This window comes from Thamnophis elegans, chromosome 14 (assembly GCF_009769535.1).
Source record: "Thamnophis elegans isolate rThaEle1 chromosome 14, rThaEle1.pri, whole genome shotgun sequence".
Classification (NCBI taxonomy): Eukaryota; Metazoa; Chordata; class Lepidosauria; order Squamata; family Colubridae; genus Thamnophis; species Thamnophis elegans.
This window is the reverse complement of record NC_045554.1, coordinates 6,361,202-6,377,163: the sequence shown is the minus strand read 5'-3', so window position 1 is coordinate 6,377,163 and position 15,962 is coordinate 6,361,202. Positions and strand designations below refer to the sequence as shown.

The window sequence follows — 15,962 nt, the reverse complement described above, 5'->3', positions numbered from 1 at the left end:
TCTAGCAACACTGATCATCTTATGGGCCCACTTTTTGTATTAATAATATCTACATTCGGGGTGTGTTTTAACTGCATTTGCCAATGAAGTGGTTACAATGCCACAGTTGTTTTTTTTAAAATAGCACCATTGCCTAGAAAAAATTCCCTGCACTTGTTTTCTATTAATACCTCACAAGGGGCATAAAACTTTGAAAGAGATTTAAGCCAAGGGTGTCCGATTGGTGCTTGCATTCCATGTTCAGCAAACTCAGAGCTAGCTGGGAGAACAATTTTAACATGTATATCTGTTTCTCTCATCTTGATCTTGTAATGTGATTTTTATTTTTATTTTATTTATGCTTGCCGTATGCTGCTCAGTCGCTTTTGATCAGATGAGCATCTGTACAAATTTGAAGAATAAATCTAGATATATAAAAATGGCTCTGTGTGTGTCTTTGTGTGTGTTCCAGCATAATTCTGGAATGCCTTGAGTAATTTCAACCAAACTTGGTACACAGATGACTTACTCTCTGGAAAAAAAATACTGTGGGGGGTAAGACACCCTTAGCATCCCTCAGGGTGTGTGTTCTGTTAAGCTACAGCCTGTTGTGCCTTCAAATGGCTTCTACTGTACTGTCGTAAAATGGCTTCTACTGTGCAGCACAGTGGAGTTGCCATGGCAATGGCTCCACAGTACTCCACAAGGGGGCTCCGTCTGGTAAGAGGGGAAATCCAAACATGAGAAATTACGTTTGGTCCGGACATTCTCCCCTCTATAAATAAATACTTTGGCAACGCGGGGTTATCAGCTAGTAACTAATAAACAAGTCGTGTTATAGCTGAATGTGAAAGTGGAACAGTAACACTATTTATGCACTTATATTTATCTGTCCGTATTCCTGGACTCCGAGGTTGAAATCATTCCCATAACTTAAATCACGTTTTCATTGTTTTACATCAGAGGGTCAAACACTAATTTAAAAAAACCACCCAAACTTATGTAAATGAAACTGAATGTCTCAATCATCTTTTATTAGGGCGAGGGAAACCACTTCTTTCCCCATAAAGTCGGTCGGTATTGTAAGTCTGGCAAATGTTATTTCCTCAATTCGAACCTCTCTGAAAAAAAACAGTTCTTTCTTAGAAAAAAAGGAAATCCGTTTTAAAATACAGCTGGAGCTGTTGTGCAGGGGATTTTTAGCATGGCAACAAAAGGCATGATTAATGTACATGGGTGTGCCTGGCAGAGTAATCCCGCTGATGTAATTCTGGAAAAAAAACGACACACGTTGCAGAATGCAAAAGAGGAGAGAATAAAATCGAATTCCACATCACCTCTTGAAAAGTCCCAAGTTTACATTATAAAGACCAAAAACAAGAAAAAGGTATAGGCCCAGTTATAATTGGCACTGATGTTTACAAGTTCATGCAAAACATTTTCGTAAATATTTAAGAGACCTATGCTATTCCCCCCCCCCCTGTTATTATCACTGGTCTATTCTTATCAAAAGGGACATGGTGGCTCATTGGTTAAGACACTGAGCTTGTCAATCAGAAAGGTCAGCAGTTCGAATCCCTAGCGCCGCGTAACGAGGTGAGCTCCCGTTACTTGTCCTAGCTTTGCCAACCTAGCAGTTCGAAAGCAAGTAGAAAAATAGGAACCACCTTTGGTGGGAAGGTAACAGCGTTCCCTGCGGCATTGAGTCATGCTGGCCACATGACCATGGAGACGTCTTCGGATAGCGCTGGCTCTTTGGCTTGGAAACGGAGACGAGCACCGCCCCCTAGAGTCGGGAACGACTAGCACATAAAAATCATTAATCTATTCTTATCAAATTCATTCCGAGTTTGGGTGATCCCCTTATTCCTTTCTATGGGCTTGTAAACCTTCAGCTTGATGACTTTTTCTAGGATGTTCTACCTCAAAAAAGTGGTGGACTTGCATTGAAGCTAAAAGATACTGGACTAAAATCCACATGTGGTTTGAGAAAATGACACACAAACAAATAGACTTTAAACCAGAGGTCTTTTTATTGGGGATCATACCAGAAATATATAACAAAGACTTAAAATATTTGATTGTAAATGTGTTAACAGCAGCCAGAATCGTATTTGCAAAAAAAATGGAAAAATGAAACAATACCAAAACAGGAAGAAGTTATTCAAAAAATAATGGACTGTGCTGAAATGAGTAAATTGACACTTGAAATTGGAGAACAAGAGAACGAGCAATTTTATAAGATATGGGACTTGTTTTATTAGTGGCTGGGGGAAAAACTTGGAAATGAAAAATGTTTTATTCATGTTTTAACTGAAGGAGTTAAATGATGCTGTGAAATAAATTAACAACGATACAATGAAAAACTGATATATCTATGAATTGAATACTTTAGAATTTTTTGCTTTAAAAAGGATAAGGATAACAACGATTTTATGTATACTTGATAGAGGATTGGTGATATAATGTATAACCTTAAGAACATATTACAATGATGTCTTGTTGATAAATAATTTTAATAAGGGAATAATTAAAAAATTGGTATATATATGTAGCGACCATTTAGAATATTTTGTTGAAAAATGAAGGAATAAGATTTCTGTTTGAAGGCATGAGGTACAAGGATAACAATGAACATAAGCATACCTGATAGTTGATTGGTGGAATTATGTATAAGGGGAAATAGTGATATATAAATATAAATGGTTGGTAAAAAAAAAAACCTTTTCTTTCACATGGGGATTATATAAAGGTATACTGTTATCAAATAGATAATCAAGAATGTAAGGGAACTATGATTTATTGGAAAAAACGATAATATTAATCGTAATTGAACATATACTGTACAATGAAAGTGAGGTATTTAGTTATACTAGATGAAAAATATGTGATGGTAAATGTTATTCGAGAATATGGATGTTAAAACACCTATAACCAAACGACATGCTGTATGTGATGATGCTTTTGTGTGTGTGTGTGTGTGTTTTGTTCTTTTTTTATTGTTGTCTGTATGTATTGTCTGTGTAATAAAAATTAAAATTAAAAAAGAAAAACTGGAAGTATATTCTCTCATCTCAATCTTTCTGGCAGGTTCTCATTTCCAACCAGGAATTCCCCAAAATCACAGTCATGGATTGTGCGATCACATCTGCCAGATCCTTTAGTATCCCTTCATTCAAAGCTGCCTGGTCTCCTTTCATCACTTCCCTGGCTATGTTGACATACATTTCTCGTCTGTCTTCTTCTCTGGGTGCAAGTTCTAATAAAGTTGAGCAAAAGATGGAGGGAAAGGGGGAATTAAGCCTCTGTTTATTCCCCGTCTACTCCTTGCCATCTTCTTAACCAGTTGACCAACCGCTTTGCATATTTCCTTTCTGTTTTGTCTTGCACATAATTCTTCATATTTCTTGCAAACTTCAGCTCATTCCAAGTCTTGGTCTTTTTGATCCCCTTCTTCAAGATCCAGGTCATTTCCTGATAATCTGCGCTCTACATGGGGCTGCCCCTGAAAAGTGTTCGGAGACTACAGTTGGTCCAGAATGCAGCCGCGCGAGCGATATCGGGTGTACCTAGATACACCCATATTACACCCATCCTCCGCGAGCTGCACTGGCTTCCTATTGGTCTCCGAACGCGCTTCAAGGTGCTAGTTATTACTTTTAAAGCCCTACATGGCTTGGGACCTGGATATCTGAGAGACCGCCTCCTGCCACTTACCTCCCAACGACCGATAAGATCTCACAGGTTGGGCCTTCTCCGGGTGCCGTCGACCAGACAATGCCGGCTGGCGGCCCCTCGGGGGAGGGCCTTCTCTGTAGTTGCTCCGGCCCTGTGGAACGATCTACCCGTAGAGATCCGGACCTTTCCCACGCTCTCGGCCTTCCGAAAAGCCACTAAAACCTGGCTATTCCGGCAGGCCTGGGGCTGTTGACTTCACGAACAAGGTCCAGCCCCACCAGACAGAATGTACAGGGCGGGGCATAACCTTTTCCTAGGGGGTCACAGCAACACTTGTAATAACAACACAAATAATTCATACACCATTCGAAAGCCCATCAAAAACTGAGTTTATTGACACGATTTAATAGTCAGTATGACCACCATTAGCCCTTCGAACAGCATTCAAACGAGGTGGATAAGAACACAACAAATCTTCAAACAGTTCCGTTCGATTTTCCAGATTTTTCAACACAGTTTCCAAATTCATTCTCAAAGTTTCAACCGAATATCGATTTTGACCTTGCTCCTGAATCATCAGAGCTTCCACTTCATCCTTAATTATGGCCCCAATGTTCTCTGCCGGATTGAGATCTGGCGAATTTCCCGGCCAGACGTCATTGCCCCAAAATTCGACATTGTTTTCCTTTAACAATTGCTGAGTCGCATTTGCACGCATGCAAGGAGCTTTGTCATGAAGAAAGACAGCCTCACCAACCACCAAGACATTGTCTGGATCACTGAGAAATGGAATGACATTCTCCAATAAAATTTTCTCACGGAAATAACTGCCATCCCAGGATTCCCCTTTATCCTTCAAAACCCAATGCAGTTTCTTGGCTGTGAAAATGACGAAAATCCCGATGCAAGTCGGATTGCGAACGATTTGTCGATATCGTTCATGTTTGGCGATGTCGTCGACGTCTTTAGCCCAAATTCGATCGTTCTGGAAATTCGGTTTTCGAATGGCATAAACGAAGAATTCGTCAGATGGCGCCAAATGAAGAAAATCTTCCTCGGTCCATTCAGACAACCAATCGCACAACCAAAGCCGATCTTGAACGTGTGTTTGAGTTTTCAATGGTTTGCAAATGACGTGGAATGGCTTCAAACCTTCTCGTTCTCGATATCGGCCGATTGTCCTTTGATCAACTCGTTTTCCACGAATTTGAAGGATTTCTTGGGCCACTTTTCGGTTTCCTTTTCGTTGTTTGCGACTGCCAGTTGCAATGATGGCTTTGCTTTCTTGGGACAGTTGCAGAGGACGCCCTTCTCCAAATTTTGTGAAACATTCTTGGGCTGTTTTGTTCCAATTATCAGTAACCCAATCCGGATGACGTTTCAATTTGTTTGCAATCCATTTTCGATTGATAAACGTCGCTCCAGCATCGCGAGCCTCTCGAAAGGCAATGTATTTTATTCTGTCAATGATCCTTTGTTCTTCCGAATCGAATTTTCCAGCCATTCTTAAAGCAAATTTAACATTTAATAGCTCATTCAATTCAGTTTTTTATGGGCTTTAAAATGAGGTGTCGCGGAAGTTGTAAACTGCTGTCGATCTTGCTGTGACCCCCTAGGAAAAGGTTATGCCCCGCCCTGTATGATGTGTTGTTATAAATTTGTTTCTTTTTATTTTTAACTTTTTAACTTTTATCTTGGTTCTGTAAGCAGCCCGGAGTCCTACGGGATTGGGCGGCATACAAATTTATTAAATTACTAATTACTAAATTACTAATCTGCTTTCATTAATGTCCCTCTTTCCATCTTTGAGGGCCACGCTTCTTGCTTCTTAGATGATCAGAAACCATACTGATCTCAGCGGTCTTCCCTTTTTCTTTCTCTTTAGTATGGTTCGGAGCCTTAATCCTCTCATTTTTCAGGAATTCCCAGTCCTCGTCAACTGTGTCCCTCTTCAAGATCTCCACCTACGGAGTCCTTCTACTTTTTCCTCTTGCTTGTTGAAGTCTTGAAATCCAGAACATTCATCTAGCTAACATCTGTTCTCCATTTCCCAAAGCACCAGAAGGCAAGGAGGGAAACAATGGATGGAAACCGATCAAGGAGAGAAGCAACTTGGAATTTAGGAGAAACTTCTTAACAGGGAGGACAATTTATCAGGGGAACAGTGCTTGCCTTCGGAAGTCGTAGATGCTTCATCACTGGTGGTTTTTAAGAAGAGACTGGACAGCCACTTGACTCAATAGATATGGGGTCTTCTGCTTGAGCAGGGGGTTGGACTAGAAGACCTCTGCCCCTTCCAGCTCTAGTCTGATTGATTGGTTAGCAATAGCAATAGCAATAGCAATAGCAATAGCAATAGCAGTTAGACTTATATACCGCTTCATAGGGCTTTCAGCCCTCTCTAAGCGGTTTACAGAGTCAGCATATCGCCCCCACAGTCTGGGTCCTCATTTCACCCACCTCGGAAGGATGGAAGGCTGAGTCAACCTTGAGCCGGTGAAATTTGAACAGCCGAACTGCCGAACTAGCAGTCAGCTGAAGTAGCCTGCAGTGCTGCATTTAACCACTGCGCCACCTCGTCTCTTTTGATTGATTGATTGATTGAAATATGGCAAGTTCTAAAATGATATGGTAATGTTCTCCTATTGAGTTCAACTCGCTTGAAATCCAGAACATTCATCTGATTAACGTCGGTTCTCCCTGCCTGGAATCTAGTGAATTCTAAAATCACATTGAAAAGATCCCTGAAGGATTAGAGCATACACCGAGTGTAACCCAATTCAGCTTTTGTTAAATTGCTGTTGAGAGAAGCTCCATGGTGACCTAACGTGCCAACTGCATAGATAAAACTTCTAGGCAAATTGCCAAGCTTAGCCTAGTCAAGGTAACTTACTTGTGAAAAGTAAAAAGTGGATTATTGCCAAGTAACCTTGCTTGTAACTTGAAATGTGCGTTCAGCATTCCCTAACAAAGCTCTGTCTTACTGGTATATATATATATATATATATATATATATATATATATATATATATATATATATATATATATATATATATATATATATATATATATATATTCATTTTTCATTTTCATACACTCACATGTATACACCATACAGTATTAAACAATAGTTGCATCAATTCCTCTTGTCGACAATGCCCCAGAAAATAAAAGCCTAATATACCTCTTCCATTCTCCATACACCTCTTTCTTCCACCACCTTCCAACTTTCTATCTTCCCTCCATCATCCCCCTCTGGTTCCACCACAAAACCGCAGTAGACTAAAGCGCGCTCGACGAAAGCGCGTACGTGACGTCATCACAATGCGACGAAAACAGCACGTTGTGAGCGGTAAACTTAAAATTAACACGTAAATCTAAACCTAACCCCCCCAAACCTAACCCTAAACCTAACCCTAAGCCTAACCCTTAACCTAACCCTAAACCTAACCCTATACCTAACCCTTAACCTAACGCTAACCCTTAACCTAACCCTAACCCTAACGCTTAACGTAACCCTAAACCTAACCCTAACCCTTAACCTAATCCTAACCCTAACCCTAACCCTAACCCTAACCCTAACCCTAACCCTTACCTTTATGTGAATCGGCTTGCTTTAAAAGCGCTTTTTAAAGCGCCCTTTTTTCTCCGCGGTCGTATTTGTCGCGCTGCTGATGACGTCAGGTACGCGCTTTAATCGGGCGCGCTTTAGTGGACCGCGGTTTTGACGGGTCACGTCCCCCTCTACCCTACTTCCCCTCCCCCTCTACCACTCCTCTCTCCAAATCCGCTCCCCCCCTTCCTTTTCGCCTCCCCCCCCCACCCTCTCTCCCATCCCTCTCTACCCATCTTTCTTCTTCCCTACTCCTCCTCCCCTTGGTGTATTTCCACTATATGTCAATGTACTTGGCTTATCCTATTTTTAAAGAAAAATTAAAGAAAAACAGTATACATGTAAGTCACATTGCATTGAGATCTAACACATTGTGTCTAGCCTAATATCTATCCCTCCCTCCCCCCTCCCCCTCCCCCCTCCCCCTCCCCCCTCCCCCTCCCCCCACCTCCCCCCCCCGACTTCCCAGAACCCGTACACGGTACAGATATTTAACAAACAGTCTAAAATCTATTGAGAAAAAAGAAATAAAAAAAATTAATAACATCTCTACATTGAACTTAGCTCCTCCTTGCTAAGCTAACTTTAAACAATTTCAATCATTCCTGATCTTAAGCATAGGCTAACTGGAATTTCTTAGTCCCATATTTATTTTGTATATAGTCAGTCCATTTTTCCCCAGTCTCGTTTATATCTCTCATTTGAACAAAACTCTGTCTTATATGCCAGAAAATGTATTCCTTTCCTCTTCTAAAGTCTATGGAGAAAAATCATGATGTTTGCATAACATGAAATAACGTTTCTAACACTATGATGATCTCTACAAGCTGTGCAAGACTGTAAGAAGTTTGACAAAAGAGTTTTTTTTCACGACTGGACGGTGAGGTTCCTGCCTGTTTTTTTTCTCTCTCTCTCTGCCTGCTTTGTTAAGGTGGGAGACAAAAATGCCGCCACCTCTTTTTGCATTCTGCAGAAAATAAAAACTGATTATCAGTAGTGTTGAAAGAAATGTCCTTCTGGGTTCGGCTCCAAGTGGGGAAAAAGACACTGGAGACACGGAGGCTGCTTGGAAAGATGGTTTATTGTTGGACAGGGCCACATGGCTTGAGCCCTGGACAGAAAAGGTGATCACATGCTTCAGTGTTGGTGGAGAAGAAGAGAAGGGCTGAAGGAGGGGCTTGCTAGGCTTTTTATACCCTGTTCAGTCCCACCTCTCTGTTTCCTGTTCCTGTGTAAGAAATGTATTCTGATTGGTTGTCAGACTCCCATGGGGCCATGCAGGGGGCTACTTCTCTAGGCTGTGATGAGTTCTCAGATGCCTTGTGGTCAGTTGAGTATATTATCATGCCTTTCTGTAGCTGCTGGTGAAGTCTTTATTATGTAAAGTGGGCTAGCCTGGCCATCTCAATGGCCCATTAACTGGGGATGGGCAGAAAGCTACAGGCAACTATTCTGTCTTTTAAAACATGTTTCTTTCTTTTCACATCCAGAGAAATATTCTGCCTTGTCAATATTTCCTAGGATATTTCATTTTTCTGGGAGAGGGCTGGGTGATAACTTCCCACAAGCAGCCTCGTGTTCTGAGTTTCATTGGAATTATCAGATTCTGAGCTGAATTCAAAAACCTTACAACGTGATCTTGTTCTGCCCATTGTCCATCAACTTCCTGGTAGCAAGCGCCACTCATCTCCTGATTTTCCTTCCTTCGCCTTTTCGACCATGAACTGGATGGGAGGGGAATATTATGATAGAAAGATTGGATTGGTTGAGATGGAGCAGCGCATTGTGACATAGAAATGTCATGTCATCGTCATCCACACAGCAAGATAACATCCCAGTCTTCTCTTGGGCTGCATTGCTTTGATCTATGGGCCTTCAGTTCTTTGTGCACGATGTGGCTTGACAGGTGGACAATGAAGGTGGGAAGTCTGCTTCTATCTATTTTGGTTGCCCGGCTCCCCCAGTTGGTGACCAGCCGTTCCTATGGGATCTTCTGTAAAGGATTGACACGGACCTTCCTCGTCTTCTTTGAACTGGCCTGGAAATTCCACACCAACTTCTCCTACCTGTATCTGATCACGTCCATGATCTTCAACATCAGGCTACAGGTAATGTCGGAAGGAGGATTCAGCCCAGGAGCCGAGTATGGCTCATTCCGTTTATCTGCTTTCATTTTTGCAATTGTTTCTGAACTAGGCTTCCCCAAAAAGCATGAGGCAGATTTCTGGTCCCGACAAAACCCCTTTTATTAAACGAATGTGAATTCCTCTCATTCACGTTCAGCAAAGGCCTGGCAAAGAGTCTTTCAAAGGAATATTTATCATTACAGACCTTATCTATCTTGGAAAGCTGCCAAGTCAATATTTTCCAAATGAGGTGCTGTGCAAGGAAAGACTTGGGCACAGAGTCTCTGAGATTCACGGACATATCTTCACACTCCTGGAACGAATCTAACGACTGAACGAATGACTTGTTTCCTGCAAAAGCCCACTCCCCTTTTACTCCTCTTTTATGTCCTATGGGAGGGGCCAATCACCTTCCACCTGTGGCTTTACTCCCAAGTCTACCCTGGTTTCTGAATTGTTCTTTTCTCCTGGCAGCTCTGCGCATGGGCACACTGAGAACAGGCTCCAGCTGTTCCTCTGCCTCACTGCTCTCTAGCTCCAAAGGCAGCTGAGAACTGCCAGATGGCTCTGCCCCCCTCTCTGCCTCCAATGCAGAGCCCTCGTCCGAGCCTTCCCCAGCCTCCAGGACTGGCCCATGCTCCTCCCCAACCTCCTCACTGTCTAATTCTGCTGCCAGCTCCACTGATGGGCCACAACAGTAATCCATTTGGCTTCACCCATTATTCAATCTATGGCTTGTGCATTTGTGAGCAAACCAAAGTTCCTGGGCTCGTGTCACACATGAAGCGGGAACCAAGTCAACGTGATGATCGTTTGCAGTGCCCACCTGCAATCAAACAATGGTTTGCTGAAGCGATTCCATTTTCTGGGTTTACACTACCCATGTTTACACCACGCACTGGCAGCCAAGTTCATTTATTTTCTGGGTTCATACAATGCATTGCTTCCTAAACTTTAAACAAAGTGGCTAAGACGCTGAGCTTGTCGATCAGAAAGGTCGGCAGTTCAGCGGTTCGAATCCCTAGTGCCGCGTAACAGAGTGAGCTCCCGTTGCTTGTCCCAGCTTCTGCCAACCTAGCAGTTTGAAAGCACGTAAAAAATGCAAGTAGAAAAATAGGGACCACCTTTGGTGGGAAGGGAACAGCGTTCCATGCGCCTTCGGCGTTGAGTCATGCTGGCCACATGACCACGGAGATGTCTTTGGACAGTGCTGGCTCTTCAGCTTTGAAACCAAGGTGAGTACCGCCTCCTAGAGTCGGGAATGACTAGCACATATGTGCGAGGGGAACCTTTACCTTTTTATAGCAACAGCAATAGCAGTTATATACTGCTTCATAGGGCTTTCAGCCCTCTCTAAGCGGTTTACAGAGTCAGCATATCGCCCCCACAGTCTGGGTCCTCATTTTACCCACCTCGGAAGGATGGAAGGCTGAGTCAACCCTGAGCCGATGAGATTTGAACCGCCGAACTGCAGCTAACAGTCAGCTGAAGTGGCTGCCGTACTGCACTCTAACCACTGCGCCACCTCGGCTCTTTAAACTTAATAAAAGGATTAAATTTGTGCTCAATGCACACAAGGGCCAAGCCACAGAAAGCAATTTAGCCCGATGTGTACATGATGTGCCCAGCCCAGTGACTAAACATGGAACATGATTAAATCATCAGAGAATCACGAGCAACGGACAAGGTGTAACATGCCCCCTAGTCAATCATGTTGATGCTGGAGCTTGCAATATTTACCTATGGCTAAGTCAACAATTTGTTAAGGTAATGCACCTGTCTAGACTTATATTGCTGAATCAGCAGGTAACTGCAGGAGGTGGGTGGCTGCAACACACCAGAGCATAGAACTTAAATCTTCACTATTTATTTCTTCTCGCCGATCAAGAACCATTTATTGCATACACATCGCTAGAAGTGGCGCAGTGGTTAAATGCAGCACTGCAGGCTACTTCAGCTGACTGAAGTTCTGCAGTTCGGCTGTTCAAATCTCACCGGCTCAGGGTTGACTCAGCCTTCCATCCTTCCGAGGTGGGTAAAATGAGGACCCGGATTGTTGTTGTTGGGGGCAATATGCTGACTCTGTAAACCGCTTAGAGAGGGCTGAAAGCCCTATGAAGCGGTGTATAAGTCTAACTGCTATTGCTATTGCTATTTTGCCAGGCAGCAATTAACATTCACAAACAAATAATTAAGGATGCCAGGCATGGGTTCATATAAGATATTATTGTGGCCCACCAGATTCGAAGAGTGAGGAGGTTGGGGAGGAACCTGGGCCAGTCCTGGAGTCTGGGGATGGCTCTGATGAGGGCTCTGTGTCGGAGGCAGAGAGGGGGCCAGAGCCATATGCCAGTTATCAGCTGCCTTCGGAGTCAGACATCAGTGAGGCAGACGAACAGCTGGAGCCTGTTCCCAGTGTGCGCATGCACAGAATTGCCAGACAAAGGGAACAACTAGAGAACGGGGGTCGACTTGGGAGTGAGGCCACAGGTGGACGATGAATGGCCCCTCCCAGAGGAAATAAAAGAGGAGCGAAAGGGGAGTGGAGTTTGCAGGAGACCATTAGTTCGCTAAATTGGTTCGTGACTCTCCGAGACTCCTTGCCAAGTTTTGCAGATATCATCCTGGCAGCTGTCCAAGCAAGATAAGGTCTGTGACCGTAAATCCTCCCTTGAAAGACTTTGCTGGATGTGAATGAGCAGAATTCATAGTAAATTAATAAAATGGGTTTTTGTCAGGATCAGGAGTTTGCGTCATGCTCTTGGGAAGCCTCGGTCAGAACAGATATCTTTTTCAAAAATATGATAGCCGTGTATTAGCAATTCTGACTTTTATTTATCTCAGTTTCAGTGTCATTGTTGAAACGGGTGTAATTTCCCCCCCCCCTGATTATAAGCTTTAAGTCACTTTTTTCAGTGGTCACTGAACAAAAACTGTTGTAAGTCGAGGTTTGCCTTGTAGAATAAATTCCCTCTCAATGCATTCTTCTCACGGTGAAGATTGTTCGTAACCATTCTAAACTTAGCAGGAACTCCACGGATTAAAAATGAGAATAAACGCAATGCAAGATGCCATTTTATTTTTGAAGGAAGTGACACTTAGGAATCCTAGTTGATTATGACATCATAGAATGCGTCCTGAAGTCTTAACTGGTTGGAATAAGGGATTGTTGCCTAATAAATATTCTGCTCTTTCATTTGCTGGAGGATGGCAAGTGATGTATAAGACTTAACTAAAAGGCCGAAGGGTTGAGTAACAGTAAAGAAAGAGAAGGAATGAGAAACCACAGATCGAGCAATGTAAGTCTTTGAAGTGACATAACCCTATTCACTAAGGGACACGGTGGCTCAGTGGCTAAGACGCTGAGCTTGTCAATCAGAAAGCTCGGCAGTTTGGCAGTTCGAATCCCTAGTGCCGTGTAACAGAGTGAGCTCCCGTTACTTGTCCCAGCTTCTGCCAACCTAGCAGTTCGAAAGCACGTAAAAAATGCAAGTAGAAAAATAGGGACCACCTTTGGTGGGAAGGGAACAGCGTTCCATGCGCTTTCGGCATTGAGTTACGCCGGCCACATGACCACGGAGACGTCTTCGGACAGCGCTGGCTCTTGGGCTTTGAAACGGAGATGAGCACCGCCCCCTAGAGTCGGGAACGACTAGCACATATGTGTGCGGGGAACCTTTACCTTTAACCTTATTCTATGAACTCCAAAATGAGACAGAAGCCGCTTAAGGTATAGTTGTGTCTGACAGAAAGGCCGCAGAAATCTCTGTTTTGTATAATAAAGGGAGTCTTATTTCACACCAAGCTTTTATGGAGTCATTCTATAATTCTAACAATATGCATTTTTTAAGAAGTGATTGGACAAGCAATATCTCAGGGGTTGCCAGAAAGAAGAGGGAGTCAAACTATTCTCCAAGGCACCTGAGTGTAGAACAAGAAGCAATGGGTGGAAACTAATCAAGGAGAGAAGCAACTTAGAACTGAGGAGAAATTTCCTGACAGTTAGAACAATTCATCAGTGGAACAACTTGCCTCCAGAAGTTGTGAATGCTCCAACACTGGATGTCTTTAAGAAGATGTTGGATAGCCATTTGTCTGAAGGGATGTAGGGTCTCCTGCCTAAGCAGGGGGTTGGACTAGAAGACCCCCAAGTCCCTTCCAATAACATTCTGTTTTTCTACGTTCAATTGGGAAACGTAGAAATTTGAGGGTCGGAAAACTAGATCTCCCAACTTGTGATTCCGTAGGGCAGGAATTCCCAAAACATTCCATACAAATGGATTTCAATCTTTGCTGGCAAAATCTCCAGCGATGAAGCCCCTGTGACTGCAGGAAGCCAACTGCTTAAAGCCAGGAAATTCCTCCTTATTGCGAGTTTGGATCTTCTGTAAAGTTTCCAACTGTTGCGTGTTTTTTTCAACCTGGTCTACTCAAATATTTGACGGAGAATACCGCTTCCACTTTCGCCTTTCAGCCCCAATCCAGGAGCCTTCGCACGACAAACTGTTATGTGTCAAATTTATATTTACTGACAAACAAAATAAAGGGAGACTAATATAGATCGATTGCAAGCTATTTAGCTGTCCTCAGCTAGCTATACACATCTGGAATTCGAACCTGGACTGCTTGCATATTAGGTAGATGTATTAACCTCTAAGCCACAGGTTCTCCTCACTTTGTCAGCTGTACCAGGGGAGAGAATCAGTAGTGGGGTTCAATTTTTTTAAAATATCGGTTCTGTGGGCGTGGCTTGGTGGGTGTGGCAGTGGAAGGATACTGCAAAATCCTCATTCCCACCTCACTCCTGGGGAAGGATACTGCAAAATCCCCATTCCCTCCCCATCCCACTGATCTGCTTTCCAGCTCCGTTCTCCCATGCAGGGCAACAAAAGAAGACCCAGTTGATTAGCTGGGACCCGGGAGGCAGCGAATAGATGGGGGGCGAGGCCAGCCAGAGGTGACATTTGCCGGTTCTCTGAACTACTCACAATTTCCGCTATTGGTTCTCCAGAACTGGTCAGAATCGGTTGAATACCACCTCTGGAGAAATTGTTTTTTTTTTCTATCAGGGAAACCTGGTCTACCCAAATATGGGGAGAAGCATACTGCTTCCCTTTCCAGCTGTTGATTCTTGTCCAACTCTTGTTAAAAATTGTTAAATTTTTCCCATTATTTTTGCTTTATCGCAGGTTCATATTGAGATCCATTAAATTGTGACTTACGTTGCCAAGGAAGGCATCCTGGGCTTCCCAACAATGCAGAGCGTCGAGGACCGGGTGACGCCCCTCTCTGCTCTGACGATGGCCCAGGAAGATGAGGTGGGACAGCAGCTGCAGGAAAACACCTTGGATCAGCCCGAGAAGATCCTCCACCTTCCCAATATCCGCACCTTAATGGCTCACTCTCGAGCCAACAATAACCATTTGCAAAAGGAATTCTTCTCCCTCAAGATCAGGAACTGCCCTCTGTTCAACGCTGTCCCACTTCCCCATATTGGTAAAAAAAACCTGCCCAACTTGAGTCAGGTGGCCAACGGAGTTGTGTCTTCCAAGGAATCCCTCAATCTGCATTTCTTACCCGAGAACCAGCTCTTGGAGAAGATCTTCAGCTACTTTGATAGCACCTCGGTACCAGGTTGGCAGGAGAAGGCTCAAGGTGTCCTCAGCGAGCTGGGCAAGTGGAGCTCCTCCAGGGAAAACTTTGTGCAATTTGCACACTTCTGGCTCTCTGAGCTCCAACACGACCAGAAGCAACAATTGTTGGAGCTGGAACTGGGGGTGATCGAAGATGAAGTCCACCTTGCGTTCCTGGAAGGGCTGGACTCCAAGGAACTCCAGCCTTCGGAGTTGAGTTCCATCCTGTTGGTGGCCCTGAGCGAATACCCAACGGGGTTGGCCAGCAATCAATACCCCTACATTTTTCTGGATTACTTGAACCTCATGTCTTCACCCGACACACCCGGATACAGGGAAATGCTTTCCAACATCCAGTATCCCAGCAAAAACCCTCAGGTCACTCGGTGGCTGCTGGCTATACGAGAATTTGCCCTTGCCAATCTCTGGCACGCTATGGTCAAGGTAAAAACCCAGGTGGGAAATGGTGGTCTGCGGGGGAGGAGGGCACAGGATTGCATCCTGCCTTATATGTTGTTGTTTTCAACATTGCCCATGTGCTGAGACTGCATTAACAAGGGGGCTTTGACACCACCCTAGAAAACCAGGGGTGAAATCCGGTTCCACCACAAATCTGCGAAGCCCTTATCCGCGGAGACGTAAGCGCGAAGACTAATTCGCGCCGTTCGAAGCGCTAAGGAAAAACACGACCCTACCACGATGACATAATCGCGGAGGGCAAATTCGCGCATTCCCAAGCACTCAGCATCCTAAACCTAACCCTAAACCTAACCCTAACCCTAACCCTAACCCTAACCCTAAAACAAACCCCTAAACCTAATCCTAACCCTTACCTTAATTTAAATCCGCTTTCTGTCGCCGCGCTGTTGTGACGCGATTTTATCACCACTATTTTGATGAGCGTGGTTTTGTCGTGCCACGGTGAAATCCAGC

At 43.8% G+C, this 15,962-nt stretch overlaps 1 protein-coding gene across 1 annotated transcript; it reads left to right on the top strand.

Annotated features, from left to right (window-relative positions):
• Positions 1-624: 624 nt before the first annotated feature.
• On the top strand, positions 625-14,606 carry LOC116517828 (small integral membrane protein 10-like protein 1). The gene is made up of 3 exons (XM_032231003.1): positions 625-689; positions 9,246-9,378; positions 14,586-14,606. The coding sequence occupies exons 1-3, from the start codon at positions 625-627 to the stop codon at positions 14,604-14,606; spliced, it is 219 nt and encodes a 72-aa protein (XP_032086894.1).
• The last annotated feature ends 1,356 nt before the right edge of the window (positions 14,607-15,962 follow it).

Excerpts from the sequence above, each read along its gene's own strand:
- LOC116517828 (XM_032231003.1), top strand. The coding sequence starts at position 625 with ATGGCTTCTACTGTGCAGCACAGTGGAGTTGCCATGGCAATGGCTCCA. Across the intron at positions 690-9,245 it reads CCACAGTACTCCACAAGGGG|CCGTTCCTATGGGATCTTCT; the intron begins GCTCCGTCTGGT and ends GTTGGTGACCAG. Across the intron at positions 9,379-14,585 it reads TCTTCAACATCAGGCTACAG|GTTCATATTGAGATCCATTA; the intron begins GTAATGTCGGAA and ends GCTTTATCGCAG.